The sequence below is a fragment of the Camelus bactrianus genome, chromosome 7, assembly GCF_048773025.1.
Source record: "Camelus bactrianus isolate YW-2024 breed Bactrian camel chromosome 7, ASM4877302v1, whole genome shotgun sequence".
Lineage (NCBI taxonomy): Eukaryota > Metazoa > Chordata > Mammalia > Artiodactyla > Camelidae > Camelus > Camelus bactrianus.
Genome location: NC_133545.1, coordinates 45816076 through 45838349, shown reverse-complemented (window position 1 = coordinate 45838349; position 22274 = coordinate 45816076). Strand labels below are relative to the sequence as shown.

At 32.8% G+C, this 22274-nt stretch overlaps 1 protein-coding gene across 1 annotated transcript in view; it reads left to right on the top strand.

Moving 5' to 3' along the window:
* Positions 1-2029: 2029 nt before the first annotated feature.
* Positions 2030-22274, top strand: part of STK31 (serine/threonine kinase 31) — a 46872-nt gene continuing 26627 nt past the window's right edge. Inside the window, 9 exon segments of the mRNA XM_010968626.3 lie at positions 2030-2537; positions 3525-3699; positions 8955-9070; positions 10574-10733; positions 13083-13205; positions 17504-17680; positions 19514-19627; positions 20637-20756; positions 21830-21961. Of these exon segments, the coding sequence (XP_010966928.3) occupies positions 2224-2537; positions 3525-3699; positions 8955-9070; positions 10574-10733; positions 13083-13205; positions 17504-17680; positions 19514-19627; positions 20637-20756; positions 21830-21961 (1431 nt within the window). The 5' untranslated portion in view covers positions 2030-2223.

Here is a 22274-nt window from a genome sequence, read left to right as displayed (position 1 = left end):
ATTGGTGATCATAACTTAAAAAGAATTTGACTTCAGAGAAAAGTCTAGAAATCAGATTTGTGCGTAAAAACTTTTATGTAAGGAGTGGTATACCTTTAGAATATTCATCTTTGGGTGATTGAAACTTTTGTAAAAAGAAGATTATTTCCAGTTAAATTCATGTTGCCCCAGGACAGAGTTTCTTGAAATGTTAAGAATTCCACACATTGCAGCAATAATTTTCAGACACTGTCACTTCCATTAAGATTGATTAGGGGTGGAAGTTGTACTTGAATTTTAGGTAGACTTTCAACATTAAGGATGAAATTCAGGGTTTTTGTATGAAAGAAGTTAACTAAAAATTACATTCTGATTGGTCAAAATCTTAATCTGATGTATTTCAGTGAATTAGATTTTGAGTTTATTAGCTTTGCCTGCTTGATTTCATTTGTTGGTGATGCCTTCAGGACCATCTTTGCTTTCTATATTGGTGTTCTTGATGAATTCAAGTCTCTCAATATGTATGTATTTTTAATTTTTATGATTTGAAAAATTTATTAAACCTTTGTTTTTGGTAACGTGAAATTGTCATTTTGGCTTGTGGATTAAAAAAAATATTTTTTCTTTTGGGTAGTGATGGTTGGCTATCCTTGAGACTATATAGTTTGCCCTTTCAGATGCATCTTTCTAGGCCCAGGGGTTCTTAACCTGAACTTAAGACGTGTCACGGTGAAATAATTTTGTCTGTAGTTCTGTGTGTTTTATTTTATGCATTTAAAAACACTTTTCCAAGAGTTCCAGAGGGTTCATCAGACTGATAAAGGAGCTCTTGACATAGAAAAAGTTAAGAACTCCTACATAGGTTTCACTTCTACCTGCTATACTACTATGTAGGTAAAAACTAACTATTGATAGTTTCTCCCTATAAATATTATTTAGTTTCCTAGACCTTGAAAAATATTTTTCTCTCTCTCTTTTTTTAATTTAAAGGTGGCCAGCTTTTATTTTCTGGTTTTTAATGTGTTCTTTATGCTCTTGTTGTCTGGATTATCATTAGTATGATTTCCTATTTGGTTTGCTTTATTTGCATAAACTATATTGTTTTTCGAATTTATCTAGTGGGAATATAGCTAAAAATAAAGCTCCTCCCTGTAAGAGAGATATGGCCCATAAGATTAATTACATCAGGTCCCTATTCCAAGGAACCAGTAAATTTCCCTTTTAAATAAATCTAGTTATTGATGTAGAAAATAGACCCAGTAAATTTGAGAAGTACCCATTTCTGTTTCAGATTTATGCTTTATATATTCTGAGAAATGATTCATTTCCTTTCCAGTGCTGGGTGAAAATTAAGTAAGGAACTTACAGAAATTTGAGAAGAGAAGAATTATCAAACTAGATCACATGAAAGTAATTTGAGGAATTTAAATTTCTAGAGGTGTAGGCAAGTTCTTATTAAAATTATATCTCAAGATACCTTCCAATTACAAATATGTTTTAGGTGTATCTTTGATCAGTGCTGTGGATGGATAATCAATAATTAAAAGTTATCTAATTACTAATGGCTTCTCCTATGCCACTTGTACAAGCATTGCTCCCTTAAACAAAATTCTGTTTAAGAGGGTTTTGAATTTAGGAATTTCTAACATCTCATATTTCATAATTTTAATTTGCTGATTTTTAAAAAATTTATAGATGTTTTATGCTTTGAATTTGTTTTTTGCTCCTGCTCTTATCTTTAAAATGAAGAGTACCTGGTTCTGTCTCAAAATGATTTCTAAAGTTTTATTGAATTTGAGCACCTTTTCTAGATAGCAGAATTCATTTTTATGTACTGTAGCTCCTCAAGACACCTTTATATTTAGTTAGTTGGGGCCAAAATGGTCAGCACAATCTTCTTGGTTTAAAATAATTTTTCTAGGGTATGTAATTGTACATGTTTTAGAATTTATAAATATGGCCCCTATACAGGTATTAGCTGTACTTCTGGAAAGGATTTTAGCAAGTATGTAATTGGAATGTAGTCCTACACATGCAGAAGTATGTTTGCATTTAGCCAACAACAAGGTAAGACCACTTTTATTGAGATTTTAGAATGAAGAAGTATGATTGTTGAAAGAACTGGGGAGAAATAAAATGAGTGAAGAGGAACATGTTGGTGTGGCTGGTTTATGTCTTCATTTTTCCTGTCTTTCTTAGGGCAGAACCTTTTTGGGGAGCTTGATTTTTGAAAAGGAGATAAAAATGAGAATTAAAGCAACTTATCAAGATGGAACAGTTATTGCTCAGGCTGAGTATGGCAGTGTGGATATAGGGGAAGAGGTGGCTAAGAAAGGATTTGCAGAAAAATGCAAACTCACTTCCAGTACTAACATCTCTGAGGAAAAAAAATCAGATCCTGGTCCACTTGTCCTCAGGAACCTCAAAAGTCCCATTCCCTTGTGGGGACATAGATCAAACCAGTCAGCCTTCAGCAGGCCAAAGGGACGCTTAAGTGGGAAGTTGGCTCTTGACTTGAAGAATGAAAATGTTACAGGAAATCATATGACATTTCCAAAGTAAGACTGGTGGGATTTTTAGTCTTACTTTATTTCTTATTTATGGTAGAAGCCCTTGTCATAGTAGAAATCAGGGCTGATGTTTTTGAGTCCTCCAACTATGTCATTAATTTTAAGGGATGATAGTGATTATTTCTATTTTTCTTTAACATGTATTCCTCTCTGCTTTAGCAGAAATCTTTTAATTAAAAGCCATTTTGAAAGAAGACTCATTCCTGAATTGTTTAAAATTCACATACAAACTCTTCATTTCAACTCTTTAGAATACATTTATCAAGAATAAAAATCTACTCCTAAATCTAAATTATTCAGGCAGAACCAGAATTTCAGATAAGCGTTGAAGTTTTTTTCCATGGCTTTAAGAATATTTTAATGAGTTTTAGGGAATTACATTTCCTTTTTAACGAAAGAGAGGCTCTTTTTTCTTCCTGTGAAAACTTATTGTGATGAAATTTGATTATTACAAAAGGTGTTCACTTTTTAGGTAATTTCAAATAACAGACTTGAATCAGAAAGCCACGTTTGATGTTTAAAAGTACCAAATCATTCACATACTACTGTATTATCATCATCCAGGCCATGATGCCATGTCTTGGATGATATAGCTATTTGTTGGGGTCTTATCAGTGCTTTAGGAACTAAGCTGTGTCATATGGTGGTGGGGAGGAGGGATTGGAAGAAACTGATACTGAAGTGCTTTTTGCTGTATTTGCTGGAGTTATATTGCTATGAGGATATTGGAATATGGTTTCTTTGAGATTTGGGGGCATTGTTTTTGAAGTATGACTTCAGTTATAAAATCTAGTTTGCATTAAAATATTTTAAAAAATATTTTAAAATATTGAACTAGGTAAAGGTTTTAGATTAGTTTTCAAAATTAACTTTAAAATACATTATAGTATAAAAACCCCAAGATAATTTTGGATTTTGATCTCTGTCTTCCTTACATAGTTTGGTTTTTAAAATGAGTGAATTTGTTTTTGATAGGGAAAACTTGGCTGTTGGTGACTTTAATTTAGGGTCTAATGTCAGCCTGGCAAAAATTAAGCAGGACCAGAAATTGATTGAAGAAAATGAAAAGCTTAAAACAGAGAAAGAGGTTCTTCTTGAAAGGTATATGGCATTGGAATTGAAAGTAGAACAGACTGCCCAGGAGCTACAGGTATGATACGTTCAATGGCTTAAGGTAAAGAATGACCAACTAGGAAATCTGTACATTCGCTTGCTCTTGTTTGTTTAAGTTTCTGTCTCCTTTCCTTTCCTTCCCTTCCTCTCCCCACTCTTCATTCTCTCCTTCTTTCTTTATATTTATTTATAGGTGAAATTTTTTCTTACACTACAAACTAACCATCTTTGAAGTTCATTGGATGTTTGTGAGTAATAATTTCACAGTTGGATTTCCTTTTATGTTCTTTAAAAAACTTTTAACTGTGGAAAATTTTAAACCTTTTTAAAAGAGAGATTCCTACATATTCATCACCCAGTTTTCACAATTATTAAATATATGGGCTATCTTTATTTTAAATCTGTATCTCCTGAGTCATTTTAAAACAAATCCCATTCATAATATTTTACTGTATATACTTTAGTATGTATCTCTAATAGAAAAGAACTTCAAAAAAAGACATAACCATAATGCTGTTATACCTAATAATTAATAATTCCTTAATATCATTTAATATACAGTCAATATTCAGATTTCCCATATTATTTCATGAATGTCCTTTTTGGGTTGGTTTCTTGGAATCAGAATCCCAGTTAGGCCCATACATAAATTGCTTAACTTGCATCTTGTGTTGCTTAACAGGCTCCTTTATCTCCATGTATTTCCTTTTATGGTAGTTAGATCTCAAGGTTTGCTCAGATTCAGGGCATTTTTTTTCCCCTCAAGAATACTGTGTGGTTTTCAAGTATGTCGTTTTTTCTGACACCAAATATGTTATCCTAGCACTACTTCTTCAGTTCTCTAACACCAACTGGATGCCTTACAATTAATTTTTGACACTAAATACTGGGAGTTATTGCAGACTCCACAAATTAGGGACTTAGTCTCATAGGACTTGACCCACCTCAGACACCAGCCACAATCAGGTGCCAGGCTACCCTACTTCTGCCTGGCTGACTATAAAATTGAGGGTTCCTATGACCCACCCCTATCCTCTGCCCTCAATTCAGAAATTCACTGAAACAGCTCACAGAACTCAGGAAAGTACTATACTTACTATGGTTAGTGTTTTATTATAAAGGATATAATTCAGGGACAGTCAAGTAAAATCCCCCCCATAGAGGAAGTTATGATGGGGATGGAGGTGGGGAAAGGGATAGGGAGGTCTCTTGGCCTGCCACTCTCCCAGTACATGAATTTATTCACCAGTCTGGAAGCTCTCCCAAACCGCATCATTCTGAGTTTTTTTAAAATCAAGGTTTCATTCCATCGGCCTGGTTAAGTCATTGACCATTGAAAATTAAACTCAATCTCAGTCTCCAATCTTTAAATTCATATGTGACATTCTTTGGGGATAATAAATCCATAATCTTGGGTTCTATCCATTATAACTGATCCTTTAGCCAGGGACATACTGGTAAGGGCACTTCAGGGATAAGGTCTCTTCCTCTTAGAAAACAGTCTTTTTTTTGTTTTTGTTTTTGTTTTGTTTTGAGATTTAATTGACAAGGAAATTAGACTAGTCACCTGCCTTTTTTTTTTTTTTTTCTATATGGGTGTCCTGGTCCCCTTGTATGAAGAGAATAGATGGATTCAGGCCATCTACTTTACCTGTCCAAGATGTAAAGCATATCCTTCAACCCCAGAAAGTTCCTTGGTGCTTCTTTCCAGCCTGTCCTCTCTCTCCCTCTCCCCACCTAGGGAATCCACTATTCTCATTTATGTAACCATAATTTTGTTTTCCTGGTCCTGTACTTCATATAAATGGAATAATACTCTAATTTATATTGTGTTTTGTTTAGCTTCATTCACTTAAAGCATGTTCATCTTGTTTGTTCATTTTTATTGCCAAGTGGTATTCCATTCTCTATCAGTATACCAGTTTATTTACTCATTCTCCTGTTCATGGGCATTGAGATTGTTTCCATTGTTTGGCCCTTATGAATAAAGCCACTGTGAATATTCTTGTACAAGTCTTTCTGTGAATACATGGATTCATGTATCATGGATTATAGAGATTCTTTCCTCAGCTATATCTAGTATCCTGATCAGAAGCATTTTTCATTTCTGTCTACAGTGTTTTTGATCTCTGGCATTTCTTTTTGTTTGTTTCTTAGAATTTCTTTCTCTGCTTACATTGCCTGTATGTTCTTGCATGCTGTCTGCTTTACTTATTAGACCCCTTAGCATATTTATCATATGTTTTAAATTTCTGGTCTGATAGTCCTAGCATTCCTGCCATATCTGAATCTGATGTTTGCTTTGTCTCTTCCAACTGTGTTTTTTGTCTTTTAACATGTCTTATAATTTTCCTTGATAGCTGGGCATGATGTACTGGGTAAAAGGAACTGCTATAAATAGGACTTTAATAATGTGATTAGGTGTGGGGAAAGGAGAAGTGTCTTATAGTCCTGAAAGACTAAGAAAGGTCACAGTCTTTTAGTAAACCTATGCCTTTAGACTGAATTTCACACATGCCTTTCATTTTCCCCCACTCCCTTTAGAAAGGACAGAATGGCAAAAGTGGGCTGGATTTCGATTTTTCCTTTCCCTCAAGTTAGTTAGGCAGGGATAAAACTCTAGCAGGTTAGGCTCTGTTTAGTTTCCCCTGAGGGCAGATCTTGTTAAGTATAGAATGTTCTGGCATATTTCAGAATGGTTCCTCTTTGCTACCCCTGCTGGAAGCTTGAGGGGATTTTTCTTTTATATTTACTGTGAAGACCTGGTAGAGATCCAGGAGGATAAAACTCAGAAATGTGGGGGCATCCTGATGATGGGGTCCCCTTGGAGTTTTTAACTTTCAGTGTTGTTCACACTGAACCTTTACCAATCTGTCAATTACAGTTGTGGTTCTCTTACTCCAGACCAGTTCCCTGATAGTATGGGGGTTGCTGCTTCAGTAAGTTATGATTTGCCTTTATTTGCCTGTTTTGTCTCTCCAAAAGATCTAAGAAGAGTTGTTGATTTTTCAGTTTGTTTAACTTTTTACTTATCGTTAGGATGAACTGACTGGTGACTTTTCTTCTTAACATAACTGGGCTGGAAACTGGAAGTTCTTAATGTTTTCAAAGAACTGTTTTTTGGTTTTGTTGATTTTTTTTCTTTATTGTTTGTCTATTTTCTACTTTATTGATTCCTTTACTTATTGTTATATTTCCTTCTTTAAAGTTTAATTAGTTCTTCTAGCTCCTTTAGATGGAAATTCATATCATTGTTTTATTTATGTTTTTATTCATATCATTGTTTTTATTCTTTATTCTTTTATCGTTTAAAGATAAATCCCTTTCAGCACCACTTTATTTGTAGTCCACAAATTTTGATATGTTGTTTTTATTATTCAATCAAACATTTAAAAAAATTCCCTTGTGATTTTTTTTTTTAAATCATGAGCTGTTTAGAAGTGTGTTGCCTAATTTCCACATATTTGGAGATTTTCCCCCCAGTATATTTTTGTTACTGATATTTAATTTTCTTGTTATCAGAGAGCATACTCAGTATGGTTTCAGTCCTTTTACATTTACTTATATTTGTTTTATTACCCAGCATTTTGTTTAGTCTTTGGAAATGTTCCATGTACTTTTAAAAATTATGTGTATACTACAGTTGTTGAGTGGAATGCTTTATAAGTGTTAGGTCAAACTAGTTGATAGTGTTCAAGACTTTAGTATTGTGACTGATTTTCTGTTTACTTGTTCTGTCAGTTATGGAGGGAAGAGTGTTAAAATCTCCAAATGTTATTGTGCTTTTGTCTGTTTCTTCCTTTTATTCTGTCAGGTTTTACTTTGTGATTTTGAAGCTTTGTTACTAGGTGCATACACATTTAGAATTGTGTCTTCTTGATGAATTGACTCATTTGTCTTTATGAAATATCCCTGTTTGTTGCTGAGAATGCTGCCTGTACTGAAGTCCACATTGCCTGATATTAATATAGCAATGTTTGCCTGGTATATATTTTTCATCCTTCAGTTTTTATCTGTCTTTATGTATCTAATAAGTGTTTCTTATAAGCAGCATATAGTTGAGTCGAAGCTTTTTCATCCAGATTGATAATCTTTCAGTATCTTTTAATTGGAGTGTTTAGCTAATTTTCAGTTAAAATAATTATTGATGTGGTTGGATTCAAGTTTGCCATCTTTTCTGTTTGTCTTATTCTTGTCTTAAAAACCGTGCTAATTTTTGTCATCTGATTTCCAGCTTTTTTTTTTTTAACAAGTGGATTAATAAGTTCAAGATATTTGAGAAAAAATATAAGCTGACAGTTCTTTTAGATTTTTTTTTTAGTTCTTTTAGATTTGAATGATTCTTTTCCTTAGTATTTTGTAGTTCTCATCCACATGTAATCCATTAGCAATTTGTATTAAAAATTTGCTTTTATGGAGACTTTGCAGAGCATTAAACACATTTTCAAAGATTCAGTGATTTGTTTTCCTACTTCTGTTTCTTAGATTTATATAACTTTTGGAGTAATTATCATAGCAATTACAGTGGATAGAAATAGATTTAAGAACAAACATAACTGCTGCTTCATGGTTGTCCTACTCAGCAAATGGGAGCAGAAGGCCATGAGGATTCCCAACTGTAACTTACTGATAGCTAATACACTTACTATTAGTAAGAATACATTAGCTCTGTCTTTTTATTTAACTGAAGGATTGGAGAGAATGTGAACACTGGAGAGCATGTTGTTTAAATGTTGAGTAAATGTTCTGTGTTTAACTATGTAATACCCAATTTGTAGTACAATTGGAATAAAATTAATACGTCTTTATCTATCTTACTGCTCTATATACTGTTTTGGATAATTATACTAGACATATCTTGAGGTACCACTCAGAATCAGAGAGTTTAATGTAGCTTGGGTCAAGGAAATGATGTTTTAGATTCTTTCATAATGCAGAATGACATCAGACTTTATCAGAAAACAAATTCTCATTGATAATTATTTGGTTTCTGAGGGAATCTTCTATTTGTCTTTTTAAAATCTAAGAATTAAGACGTATAATATATGTAATTTTATTTTTATTTGGCTTCTTATTAGGATGAACTATAAGAGTGTCTAATCTGTGTGAAGGCATAAGACTGGAATAGATGACCTTTTTCAGACCCCATCTAATAGGGAAATCAGTGTTTGTCATCCTGTGGCCTATTATTTTTTTACCTCTAAAATTTTAATTATGCCTAAAAATCATTTAAATAACAGTAGAAATTTAGTTTCCTATTTGGGTCTAAGATGTATTTGTTCTTTGTTTCAGCAAGAGAAAGCAACTATGATGGATTTGACTAAACATTTAGAGAGCACTCTGAAGACTCATGTAGGTACCAGAATGAAAAATCTGGCAGCTAAGGTTGAACTATTGAAAGAAATTAGGTAGGTAACAGCATATTTTTGAGAAGGATTGTTTAAAACATATGCTAATCAGTTGATGCTTTGTTTATATGCCTACTATTTTTGCTTTGAAATTCAATATTTGTATTTTTATTACTTTAAAGAGGGAAACTAAAAATAGTTACTCCTGAGACAAATTTATTTATAGTGTTTTTGTCGGTGTTCTGTTGTCACTATGTGGAATGATAGTGTCCTAAAGTCATCTATGAGAATGAAATAAAAAAATCAACACAACTTCTAAGTGGTAGTTTAATGGGAAACTACTGTGTCCTGTTGCTTTGCTTGGGTTATTTTCAGGCTTGTACTAAAACTATAAAGATTTCAGTGATCTAGATTACTTATACTCTGTCTAAAGAAAAAGTCATTTTCATAGGGTTAGAAGAAAAGTGATCGTCGTGGAGTCAGAAGAGAAGAAATTGGTTAGCAAGCCTTGTGCAGAGTTTATTCAGCATATCTCAGACTCTGTATATGAATGATGTAGGTATTTTACTTTATAGAGGATTGCTTTATTGTTGGTTAGGGATAATTTTTCACCCTTTTCTGGAATGTGGAAAAAATAGTTCTCAAAACAACCTGGTTCTTTTTTTGTGCTATATATACAACTTAAGCCAGTAATTCATTTTCTCACAGACTTTGAAACACTAAGAAGATGTCCTGAATTAATACTGCATGTTGGTTTTTCGTCCAGTGGAAATTTATGTTCTCCAGTATAAATCTGTCAGTTGGCATCTGGTTTATAAATCTCTAAATAGTTTGAGTAACTTGGTCTCTCTAGAACTTAATCAGCTTTTAATGCCCTACCAAAAATCCAAGTGACTACACTGGCAAAGCTGTGAGAAAGACTTTGGATCAAAACAGTTGAATTTATTTTAATTGATATTTGAGGAAATAATGCACTACTAGAATGGTGACAGTCTAGTTGGAAGCTCGAAAAAAGAATATAATGGGCCTTGTTGGTTTTGCTAGTTGACCTTTCTGATTGCTTTGTTTTTTGGATTTTTTTTTAAAAATTCTGCAGATATTAGTTTGCTTTTATTAGGGTACAAGGACTTGGTAAGCAAGATTGGCTTAAGTATCAAAATTTTAAAGAAGTATTTACAAATCTAATTTGATACCATTTTTAAATTCTGCAGGCTTTTTTTTCCCTACCTTTTTTTTTAAATGGAGATACTGGGGTTTGAAGCCAGGATCTCATGCATGCATGCACTCTAACTCTGAGCTATATCCCTCCGCACTCTGCAGACTTTTGAATTGTCTTTTTATATAAAGGATTTTGGAAAAAAATTTAATTTTTTTCCCAAATATATTTTTAATTAAAAGTTTGTATCAAAGTTATTTATGAGTTTATATAATTTTAAAAAGTACTTCTTCATAGTCAGTGTTGTAAATAGTAAGTTTAGACCATTACTATCTAAATGTAATTTTTTTCTCATACCATCTTAAAATTTCTTGATCTTTTCCTTTTTGCTATTTAAAAAAAAATAGACGTGTCAATATCAGCGTTCGTTTTGGAAATGACCTTTCAAATGCTATACAAGTGTTGGAAGAAGACTGCTTTACTACCCCAGCTTCTTTGAATGAATTAGAGCTAATTTGGGCAGAATACAGTCTGGCTCAGGAGAAGATTCAAACTTGTCAGAATATGGTGGGTCAAGAATTTTTCTCTCTTATAATTTTTATCTGTTAAACATAAGGAGATACTATCTTTCAAGAAAGTAGGACTGCAGATATTGTAACAATACTTTATATGAAATCTTCAACTTTTACAGTGTCTTCATATTAATAACTTGATTTCTTTTATTGCCTTGTAAGAAAGGTTGGGTAGATAAGTAGTGATTTTGGATAAAGGGTTAATAAATTCTTTTTCCCCTTTTGCATGAGAATTTGACCTCTCTGTTTCCTTGGTAATTTGATAAAATGACATTTCAATCATGTTACTGGCAACATTGTTTAGGTAAATAAAACCCCTGATTTGGTAATTTGCATCTCGACTGAGCTGAGCATACCCCTTGAGGGGCCCTGGAAGCTATGCTTTATAGCTTTCAAGGGGCATAAGTCTTGTAAACCAGGGTGGCTCCCACACCTGCTAATGTGGATCTTGTCTTCTGGTCTTAGTAGGGTGTTTTGTGCTGCAGTATAGGACTCTGTCTTACTATTGAATGCTATCTAAGTCATCCATTTTTGAGAGGAGATGATTTGTACGTTGGCGAGGGGCATAAAGAATGGAATATTTCATGTGAATTCTTTATTAATGTAGGTACAAGTGTATTTATCTCTTCTTGGAATTTTCTTTATTTTTTGTATGAACTCAGTAGAGCATCTTATTTTTCATATAAAGATATTTGGCACATCAGTCATAGCTTTTTTTAGTACCTTGGAGCACTATACTTGTGTTTGGAGTTGTCCCATCTTAAGTATTGGTGATTTCTGTCTCTGGGGATTGTATCTTGAAAGTCTTATACCCTCTTCATACCTACGTTGGCAAGCTGGCAGCCTAACTGGTTCTGAATGAGAAAAGTAAACAGGTTAGCTAGCCTTCGGAAATGCCAGGAATGTTTAATTTGGAGAAGGTATTAGGTTTGAGTTACTTTACATATTAGACCTTAACTGGTTGCTTCTGTTTATGGAAGGAAAAAATTGACAGAAGTAATAATTTTTGGATCTCGGTGAAACACAGGCAACATTACAGGTACTTTATAAATTTTTTCTTATACTAACTTTTAAAATGGGCATTTTTGCTCCTCAGGAAACTGAGGCCCCCAGGGTTTAAGGAAATTGCTCAAGATTGATTACATAGTTCTAAATGTTAGTTGGAATTTGAACCCAGGTATGTCTGATTACAAAGTGCATTCTATTTCCATTTAAACTGTACTGCCAACTTCATCATGACTTCATCATGTATTTTCATGTCATAGGATTAAAAGATGAAAAAGAACTGCTTTTTTAACTTTTTTTTTTTTTGTCTTTTGAGCATAGGAAAGTGATTCAGGACAAAGAGGGAGGGGGCTTAATGTATCTCTAGGACTTGGTATTCCAGTAGAACAAATGTGATTTTTTTTAAAAAGCAAATACTTATGTTTGCTACTGCTGATCTTTTAGGACTTAATTTAGGCTTCACTGCCCTAAAGTTTATTTGACAGATAGAAGAGTAGATTATTGGATAAATACAGAGTCATAATTGTCACTCAAGTAAATCTGTCATTTTATTTTCCTTATTGTACTTAATTTGGATCTTAGTGTTTTTATTTTCATTTATGAATATTTTGCATAGTTACTTAACTTGATTGCCATGTGTACTTTTGGTGAAAGAGATTCTTTTCTTTTGTCTTTATAATTAGTTATGAAGTGGTCTAGTCAAGCTTACCCAAAAAAGAATATTCTAAAATTCAAGCTCTTAAGTGTATGTGTCAGATGCTGTTATAGGTAGTGGAGGCACAAATTTGTTAAGACATGGTCCTGTCTCTCTGTCTTCCTTGGGTATGGGATGGATACATGATAATTCTAATATAGTTTGGTAAGTACTGTAGTAGAGATAATGCATAGGATTCTTGAATATCTCTCGTATCTATTTCCAAACATAGCTTCTCGGGTGAATTGGAGATTTTATCCTGGTGGAGATTAACTGAATCTTGAAGAATAAGTAGCTGAAGGAATTGAGGGTGGGATGGAACTAGGAAGGAGGCAGTGTGTAATTAATAATAGGCACCTGTATAATTTCCTTAAGAAAAGCAAAAATTTTGTTGCCGCAGATATAATTGGAAAAAATAAAGATCAGTGGAGCAGGATTAATGAATTTAAATCTTAATTCGAATTAAGGAAAAGAAAGTTCTTTGTCAGTTTGGTGATCTAAGGAGAGATGTGTTCGTCCTAAATGTTACTGTATTTGGAGAATGTAATGTTAAATTTTACTAATTTTAAGTGATTAGTCTTTTTCATAGAGGTCAGTGTGTTAAATTATAAATTAAAGTTGGTTGTTCTTTTTTACTTCCTCCAGAATGAAGGGACTGTTTTGATTGCCAAAAGAAATGAAGTGCAACAGAAGCTGTATGTGGCAGTAGAAGCTTTTATTCTGGAAGTAGATGAGTTACCTGTTACTAAACGCTTGAAAACATTGCAGGTTAGAATTTTTAAAAATATTAAATATACATTAAAATATGTTTATCATTTGAGAGGTGAAATTAGCATTTATCTTTAGACTTCAGATAGTACTGATGGCTGCAAAAGTTTTTATTTTCTTTGATGAATCCTAGTTTATTTTTTATGGAGTTAAATTTTTATATAAATATATTTAATATATTTATGTATATATGTGTATCTATCTTACAAACAAGGTAGAATGGTCAGGCACATCAGGCTTTCTAGAGCAGCATTCACTGGGAAAACTCACGGAGACAGGAACAGTAGCAGTCAGGTGAGTCCCTGTTGCCCATTGCATTCTAGCAGAAAATCTAGTAAAGCCTTATGTCAGAGTTGGGGGGAGGGACCCTGATTCTTGAGTTACAGGGCTTTTAAGATCCATGGTCTGGCAATAGAGTACAGTAGCTATATGATGTTGTGGAACCTTGTCTTCATCTAAGAAATGACTAATTTGGAGTGAATGAGTGAGGCAGTGTTGTCATTCCACCTAGTAATGTTAATATTTCTACTTAGATCTTAAGTCCTTTAATGATATTTAAAATGTTTATCTTTTAAGGCCTCATGCGTTTTCCTTAGTTTAACTCTAAGATATTTATACTTTTGGTTACTCTTGTGGATGTTACCTTACTTTCCATTTCCTAGTTATTTTTGGTGATATAGAGGGATACTGTTGATTTTTAAATATTGACACCTCTTGGGCAACGCTGCTGAATTCTCTTTTAGTTTTTGTCAGTTGATATGAGCTTTCTGTGTGGTTGAACATTTGAACACAATAACCCTCTTCTATTCCTACTTTTTAAATGTATCTTTGAATTTTTAGTGCTTTGGTCAGTATCTTTAGTAATTATTTTGGACTTTAGAGAATAAGCTTGCTAGAGAGTTGGTGAAAAGAATATTTAGGGACATCTGGGTACTGTCTTTTTCAGTCTACCTGGATGAAGATGTAGTTTTCATTGATACTGTGTATGGTTCAGGAACCATTGGAACCCTGGTTTGAAACATTTTCTTAAATGGAATTGCATAAATAGTATGCTATTTATTACAGAATGGTGAAGTAAGCTTTGCGTGTAAGAGGGCAGAGATGTAAGAATTCACCTCTCTGCAATGCAACTTCTACTTTACCCTGTAAAGGTTTATTTCTTCTCCTTAACTGTTAGAAAACAGAGCTAAAGGGTCTGCAATCAAGATCATTTTTAAAGCTTTCTTCTTAAAGTTTAGTCTTAAAAGACTTTTTGCCAAGTGTCTCCCTTTCTGCTGTCCCCTTGATCACCAGATTATTCTTTAAACTTCTCTTTATTTTGCTGAAAAATAGTTTGATTTTTATTTATACTCTTTAAGTACTTAAGAAATGTAACTTATACTTCGATAATGGAGGTCGTAGGAGTGAAACTTCATGATTTTTGATTTTCTCAGCCTTTATTGAGACTTTTTGTGGCCTACAATACATGGTAAATTTTTCATGACTGTTCCTTATAAGTTCAACAAGAAAGTATATTCTAGGTTTTCTTGGTATGGTGTTTCTGACATATAGCTATTATTTTAAGCTTTAATGTTCTATATTTTTGCGTAGTTTTTTATCTGATCAGTCTCAGTTTTGAGATATTTTTATTATATATTCTAGTTAATATGTTGTTATATTTTGTAGTTCTTTAATTTGTTCAAAATATTTCAATACTATATTGCTAAGTGTTAATGAGTTCATGATTGTTACGAATTTTAAACTGTGTTTTTTAAAAAAATCATATGTAATACTATTTTTCCCTTAAGATGATTTGGGATAAAGTTTTACTTTTGTTTCTTTTTAAAATTCTTATCCCACTGTCTTTTTGGTTAATATTTGATTTGTGTGTTTTTTTTTCTCCTTTTATTTTAAATGTCTGTCTTAGACAACACACTAATGCATCATTTTTAAAAAGAATAAATCTGCTTTTTGATGGGTAACTTAGTTGATTTATGTATTTATAATTACTGCTTTATTAGAATTTATTTCTGTGATAATTTTGTGTTTATCATGGTTTCTTTTTTCCCCCTCCTTTTCTACCTTCTACCCCTAGTATCTTAGAACAGTCTCACTCACCTCACTTGCCTTTTATATGTCATCTGTCTGTCTGTATGGCCCTCCCCAAACCACCTAACCAAATAGCCACACTTCTTGTCTAGGATTTTGGTCACAGATTGTTACAGATATTGTATATGATAAGTCAGTGAAGTAACACACTTTAGAGTTATTTTCTCAGTCTTATTTCATAAGTTGTTGGTTATCTTTTCGTTTATTCTGTATGCTGGATTACTTTTTCTGAGAGTGCTTTCAAAGAGGGCTTTGTGTGGTTGACTTTTGAGATATTAAATGTCCCACAGGTTATCTTATTTAAATAGTTTAAACATTTAAGCTCTTTACACAATTGTTTAGTTGGCTATAAAATATTATGTCCAAAGGTCATTTTCCCTTAAGACATTTGACGGTAATAATCCATTGTTTTCTTATTTCTGTAGTTGTTGATATGAGTCTGATTTTTGTTCTTCTTTGATCTTTTTCCACCCTGGAAGCTTTCACATTTTCTCTTGACTTTGTTCCTAAATTGTACTAAAACATTTGTTTAGATTTAATCTGAGTCAATTCAGTTTGAGGTTGTATATCTTTAAGTCTAGGAAATATTTGATAATTATTTCTTAAGATACTGTTCTCCCTCCCCCTTCTTACCTCATTTACTTTTTCTCTCATTCTGGAATTTTTTTAGATGGATATTTAAACTTACATTTTCTGTGTATTTTAATTGTTCATCCATCTTTTTTCTATCCTTTTATCCCTTTCTGTGTCTTTTTTGAGGGATCCTTGACTTAACGACCTAGTCACTAACTGGTTTTCTAACTGTATTTCTTCTGCTGCTTAACCAATCCACTGTGTTCTTTGTTTCAAAAATTATTTCTTTCTTACCTAAAAATTTCAGTTGGTTATTATTTATAACTACTTGGTTTTTCTTAATGTTCCCAATATTCTTTATTTTTTTGAGAATATTTATTATGCTTATTTTGAGTTCTTGCTGTTATCTGGGCTACTGCTTTTGCTTCTTTTTTATGAGGTGGCTTTGTTTGTCATATTTCTTTCAGAGTGCTTGTATTTTTCACTCGTTTCATCTTCCTGTGTACTTCCCGTCAAGATCTCATATTCTCTTGAAGAACTATAAACTTTCTTAGTGTACTATTGTGTATGTATGTGATAGGGTGATAGAGGGACCTAGGCAGGGGTGAAGGCTTGGACCATAACTTCAGAGACTTTAGGTTGGTTTAGGGAATAGGATGAGGTTGTTTCTCAGAACTTCTAGGGCTGCAGTCTGGGCTCAACTACTTCCTGTTGGCTTCTCTTCTAGATGATCTTACTCTTCTGAGGACCTCCCGGTCCCTCTGCCCCAGCTTTTGTTCTTTTCCAGGGGCTGCCACCCTTAGTTGTAAATGCTACCGGGTATTCGGGGAAAAGGGAAGAAAAGAGAATGCTTGGTCAGCTCTTTTCTTTACTGGTTATCAAGTTTTGCCTCATCTAGGTTCATTAGCTGTTGTTGTGTAAACCCACTGCCTCTTGCTTGTGCTGCTGCTTTCCTGCCCAGTGTGAGGGAGAGGGAAAGGCATATGAAGAAAGCTGTCTTTTCCCTCAGGTTATTCTCTGCTGTGGTACAGGTCTTCTCCCACTTGCAGTGATTGTATTCATTCAGTGCTAAGCACCAGTCATCCTCTTTGTTTCCAAGGGTTTCTCAGAGTTTTGTGATAACAATTTCTGGAATCTGTTAAGTTTTCCTCTTATCTCTGTGACATTTCTAGAGTCTGATTGATAGAGCCATCAATCTCTCTTGTCTCTTTCAGTCCTTTTCAGAAATGCTTTTAAGTGCGTATATATGCTCAGTGTCTTTCCTTAATTGGAATTATTTCTGTATTTTGGTGTGTTTATTTTTATTTAGCAATAACTCTTAGAAACTTCCATGTTAGGGCAAAACAGTAGAGATTCTTAAAGTCAGAGAAATGAGGGTAATTTCTACTTAATTAAAAATCTAAGTACAAAGAATTTGTAATCTTAATTCACTTAACGAACTTGTATTATTATAGTCCAAATAAATCACCTTCTAGGTAGTTTTATGCTTTTATGTCTAATTATTCTAAGTTTTATTTATAAAATGCTCAAAGATAAGGATTCAACATACTACTTCTTTGTCTCTTAGATTCGAATATGGTGCTTAAATCCTAATCTAAAGTTAATAAACTTTAATAAACAGAAATATCTCTCGGCAGGATTTGTCAACCTCTTTAGAAGCAGTATATGGACAGGCCAAAGGGACAGACTCTGAAGAAATACTTAAGAAATTTTATGACTGGAAGTGTAATAAAAGAGAGGAATTCACCAATGTTAGAAGTGAAACAGAGGTTTCTCTACAACATCTTACAGCGTGGTTCCAGAGTACCTTAAAGGTAACAAGAGCTGTTGCCTGGTGGTGTCATAGCATAAAGCAGGGAACATATATTTTTCAACTTCCCACATGTAATTTACCTCTTTTCTGAGAGAGAGACAGAGAGAAAGAGAGAGAGAGAGAGTGAGAGAGAGAGAAAACATGAATGAGAATGCTGGGATGGAAAAGTGAGAGATTTACATAGTTATGTTCTCTGTTTAGGGTGTACAGCAATAGGATTGAAAACAACTTAAATTAAGCTATAGATGTAAGATAGTATCAGTGGAGTTTATACAAGTGTAGTATATGTTTTATAGCTGTAGTGTAGAGATAAGGGTATATGCCTTAGAGGGTAGACAGCTTTCCTCTTTTTTTTTTTTTTTTTTTGGTTTCTTTTTTAGCAAGACATACTTTTTAAATTGAAGTATAATTTACAATGTGTCAATTTCTGGTGTACAGCATAATGTTTTAGTCATACACATACATACATATATTCATTTTCATATCCTTTTTCATTATAGGTTACTATAAGATATTGAATATAGTTCCCTGTGCTATACAGAAGAAACTTCTTTATTTTATAAAGACATTTTTTTTAACATTAGTTGGCGAACTAATGTTAACTAACTTCATGCTTAAAATGATGTGTGGTAGTGTTTGTTTAGGTCTTTTAAGTTTTAGTTATCTTCAGTATCTTAAAGATACCTAAAATAATTGGGGATTATTAGTCTCAATTGATATTAGATGTTAGAAAAGATGTTTTGTATATAATTTTTTTTAGTTCTTATTTATTATTGTGAAAACACCATGTAATTTCCCAGAAGGCTTGGGGGCATGTGGTTGGTTTTCTATAGTGTACTCAAAACCCTAATTAAATTTTGCCTTGTTTCTCTTATTGATTCTCTATTCTGTTTGCTTTACAACTTCCTGAGCTCTTGCAGGGGCACCCATGGTGGTATTTATCTTTCTATGTGAGAGATTTCCAAATAAACATTTCTAGCTTTGTTTTGGGAAAAATACCTTTAATCTTCATCTATTTCTAGAGCTCTTCATTTTTAGTATTTTCTTATGTATACATTAATATAACTAAGTTATTTCTTTGTCTTTTTTTGCTTTGATCATAATTGTCTTTTTGTTTAGGTTGGTTAGCTGTTAACCTTTTCTTTCATTTCCATAACTGTTTTTCATACTTAGATCTTCATAATCACAAATCTGAACCTCTGAAATCAAAGTGACTACTTGTGACCTTTATGTTCTATATTACAGTTTGGGCCTCTGATTTTATTCTGTTTAACACCTTGTTATAAAGTCTATTTCCTGATAGATAGTACCTTAGTTTTCCTAATGAGAAGGAAACTATTGGGGTTTAATCTTTAGCTTTTGATCTTCAGATTCCTAAATGCTTGTGGGTCATCAGTAAGTACCAGGTGTAACCATACCCCCTTCCTTACGCAAAGGCTGACATTGTCTGCCCACTACGTGCCAAATTTAAAGTTGCCACCTGAGTAGTCAAGGTTGTTTACTGGTTTTGGTCACATGGCCTCTTTTACAATGCCCCCAAAACATCTTGGTCTTATTCCTGATTTTTCTCATGCTTTTCCACTGTATTGCCCTCTCATCTCTCTTAGCCGTTAATTACCTTAATAGAAATCTGCTTTTTCTTTAGGTGTGTGATATGTGTATATCTTTTCATTTCTGGTGCCTAAGTTTTATGAGGGCAGTATTTTATCTTTCTTGTGTTTATTTCCCCCACATTGCCCAATTCATAGGCTAATGCCCTACTCCAAGTATAAGGACACAACATTAATTGAAGTAATTAAATGAGATACTTCGTGTTTCTGTTTTTGCAAATGAGGCCTTTGATCTATCTGTGGAAGAATCGCTGACTGAAGACACAATTGATAATATTGATGAAATCCTAGAGAAGACTGAGTCAAGTGTCTGCAAAGAGCTGGAGATATCTCTGATTGTGAGTATTGATATTCTTTATTATTGCTTCCTTTGAAGCAAAATGATTTTACCTGCTAGTTTGAGTGTGTTAAGACTGGTCTTAGCTTTCCTCTTAAAGGTCTGTTTGAAATGTAACACTGTCAAGTTCTAATCCAAACACAATGAGAAGTCTTATTCTTCCACAGGATGATATTTCTATTTTAATAGGATATTTCACATTAAAAAATAATAAAATCTAATATTTAATTTCAGGAAAAAAACTCCTCTTAATCTGAATCTATCAGCTTTCTGTAGCATTTGATTCTTGAGTCCATCATACCCAGTGACTATAAGATAAGATTCTTCAGAGTTTGAGAACACTTGAAATAAAAGCTGAGAGAGCTCTTGGAAGTGGATACACAAGATTGACTAATAGCTCCCTTCCCCTGCTGTGTATATTGTCTATTGCTGTGTGAAGTTAAAAATTAGTATAGCTCCTCAAGAGTACTTTGTAATGTTAATATTGCTTACTGGGACTCTCCCAGTTTTTCAGGCTGCTTATCAAAATATCAGTGGTTCTCTATTTTGCTTGTTTTTACCTTTTGTGATTTTATTTAGATTGGTGTTTAAAAATACAGACTCATTGCTGTATTTCCCAGTGTCAAATAGTCCTTATTTAGATGATTTTTTTCAGGCTTGATTTTAGAAGTAGTTGTTAATAGGTGATTTCTAAAACTAATTTGAAGTGTTGAAGTTTTATATATTGTTTAGTTCTTATATTTAGTGTTGTCATATCCCTGATTTCCTTTAACACTATACTCCAGATAGCTTTAACAATAATAATGTTATGGGAATAAAATTTCCCATATGAATATTTTTGACATCAGTCTCTCTTTTCTCTAGAAAAAGATTTATGTTTAAGAAATATTCTGATATAGATACAGAAATTTGTTGAAGGTATCATTTTGAAGTTTATCCATTGTTACTGAAGGTTTTAACTATTTTGAATACTCCTTTTTATATAATTCTATGTGTGTAATTTCATTTAGGAACAAGGTGCTGCAGACAAGGAGATTATTTCAAATACATACAGTCAAGTTTTACAAAAGATCCATTCAGAAGAAAGGCTTATTGCCTCAGTACAGTCCAAGTACAAGGACAGTGTTGAGGTTGGATTATGCTTTATATTGTTGGTCTTATATATTGATGCTTTGAATTTTTAATACTTAAATTTCTATCAAGTAGTTTAATATCCAGTGTGTAAATTATTTATTATTGCTAAAAAGACACTATAGCCATTGTTAGCTGGTATATAATTAAATTCACCATTAAATGGAAATGATAATTTCATTAATGTAAGTATATTGAGATTTTTTTGTCTTAAATTTTTGATTTTATCATGTTCTTTGAAACATAACTTTTATCATTTTCTTTCTGTCAGGACAAGTTTATAGCAGAAAATTTGCTTTATACAGTAAGATAAGAAGAAGAAATAGACATTAATTATAATCCCCTTAGCCTAAGAGATACTTCCTCTAGTTTCAGAGTATTTCCTTTTTGGATGGTGACTTATATGTATGTATGAATGTTAGGTGCATTGCATCATTTTGTAAGCTGTTTTGAAAATATTTTCTTCATCTAATGATGTATTATGAACATTTTCCCATAAGATTAATGATTCATTTTGAGTGACTAAAACAGCATTTCTGCATAGATATACAGTATAACTTAACCTTTCATCTGTATTAGATGTTAAGGTTACTTCTGTATTTTTAAATTATAAATAACACTGTATGTAATCTTTGTACATAATTTTGTGTGTGTATTTCCTCAAAGAGATGTCTAAAAATTGTGAATTACTAAGTCAAAAGGAATGTTCTTAAAACTTGATACATATTGTCAGACCACTTTTGGGAAAGGTAATTTCAATTTACATTCTCACTAGAAATTCCAGTTTGCATTCTCTGTAGCAAAGCGCGTCTCACTGTGTGTCTCAGCTTAAAATATTTCTTAACTTTGCTCCTTTGACTGCTGGAATGAATATTCTTCTAAGTAGATATGTGGATAATTAAGAAGTTAGTGGGTAGAATTGGCTTCTTGAAAATTGTAGAATTTCTTATTTCAGTCTGAACTCAGTAAAATGCTAGTTGAATATAAATAGAGAAATAAGTGGTCAAAAAGTGACTGTTCAATAAATATTGTTGTCTTCATGTTGAAAATGTACCAATTCTTTCTCTCTTAGTTTAAGAAGCAGATTACTGAATATTTAAATAAGAGCCCCAATGTGGATCATTTGCTGTCCATTAAAAAAACACTGAAAAGCTTAAAGGCTCGACTGAGATGGAAATTGGTTGAAAAGAATAATTTGGAAGAAGTAAGGAAATGGTTCTTACTGAACTTCATATGTAGCTCATTTTACTTGGGCTCTGCTTCATGAAAGTAATGCATAAATACACTTTAAAATTATTCACATTTTGTTTTATATATTTTATCTTATTTTCCTCTATGTTTGTAAATTTTATAATATGTGTTTATTATATACAAGCCTACCTCATGCTGCAAGTTGATGGAGTACTCTACCAAAGTAGAATTTGGTCATAAAGTACTTTAAAGATCATGATGTCTTTTGTTAACCCTCTTTTTAAGAGCCGGACATACTATTTCTTGCAAATATTTTAAGTTGTTTT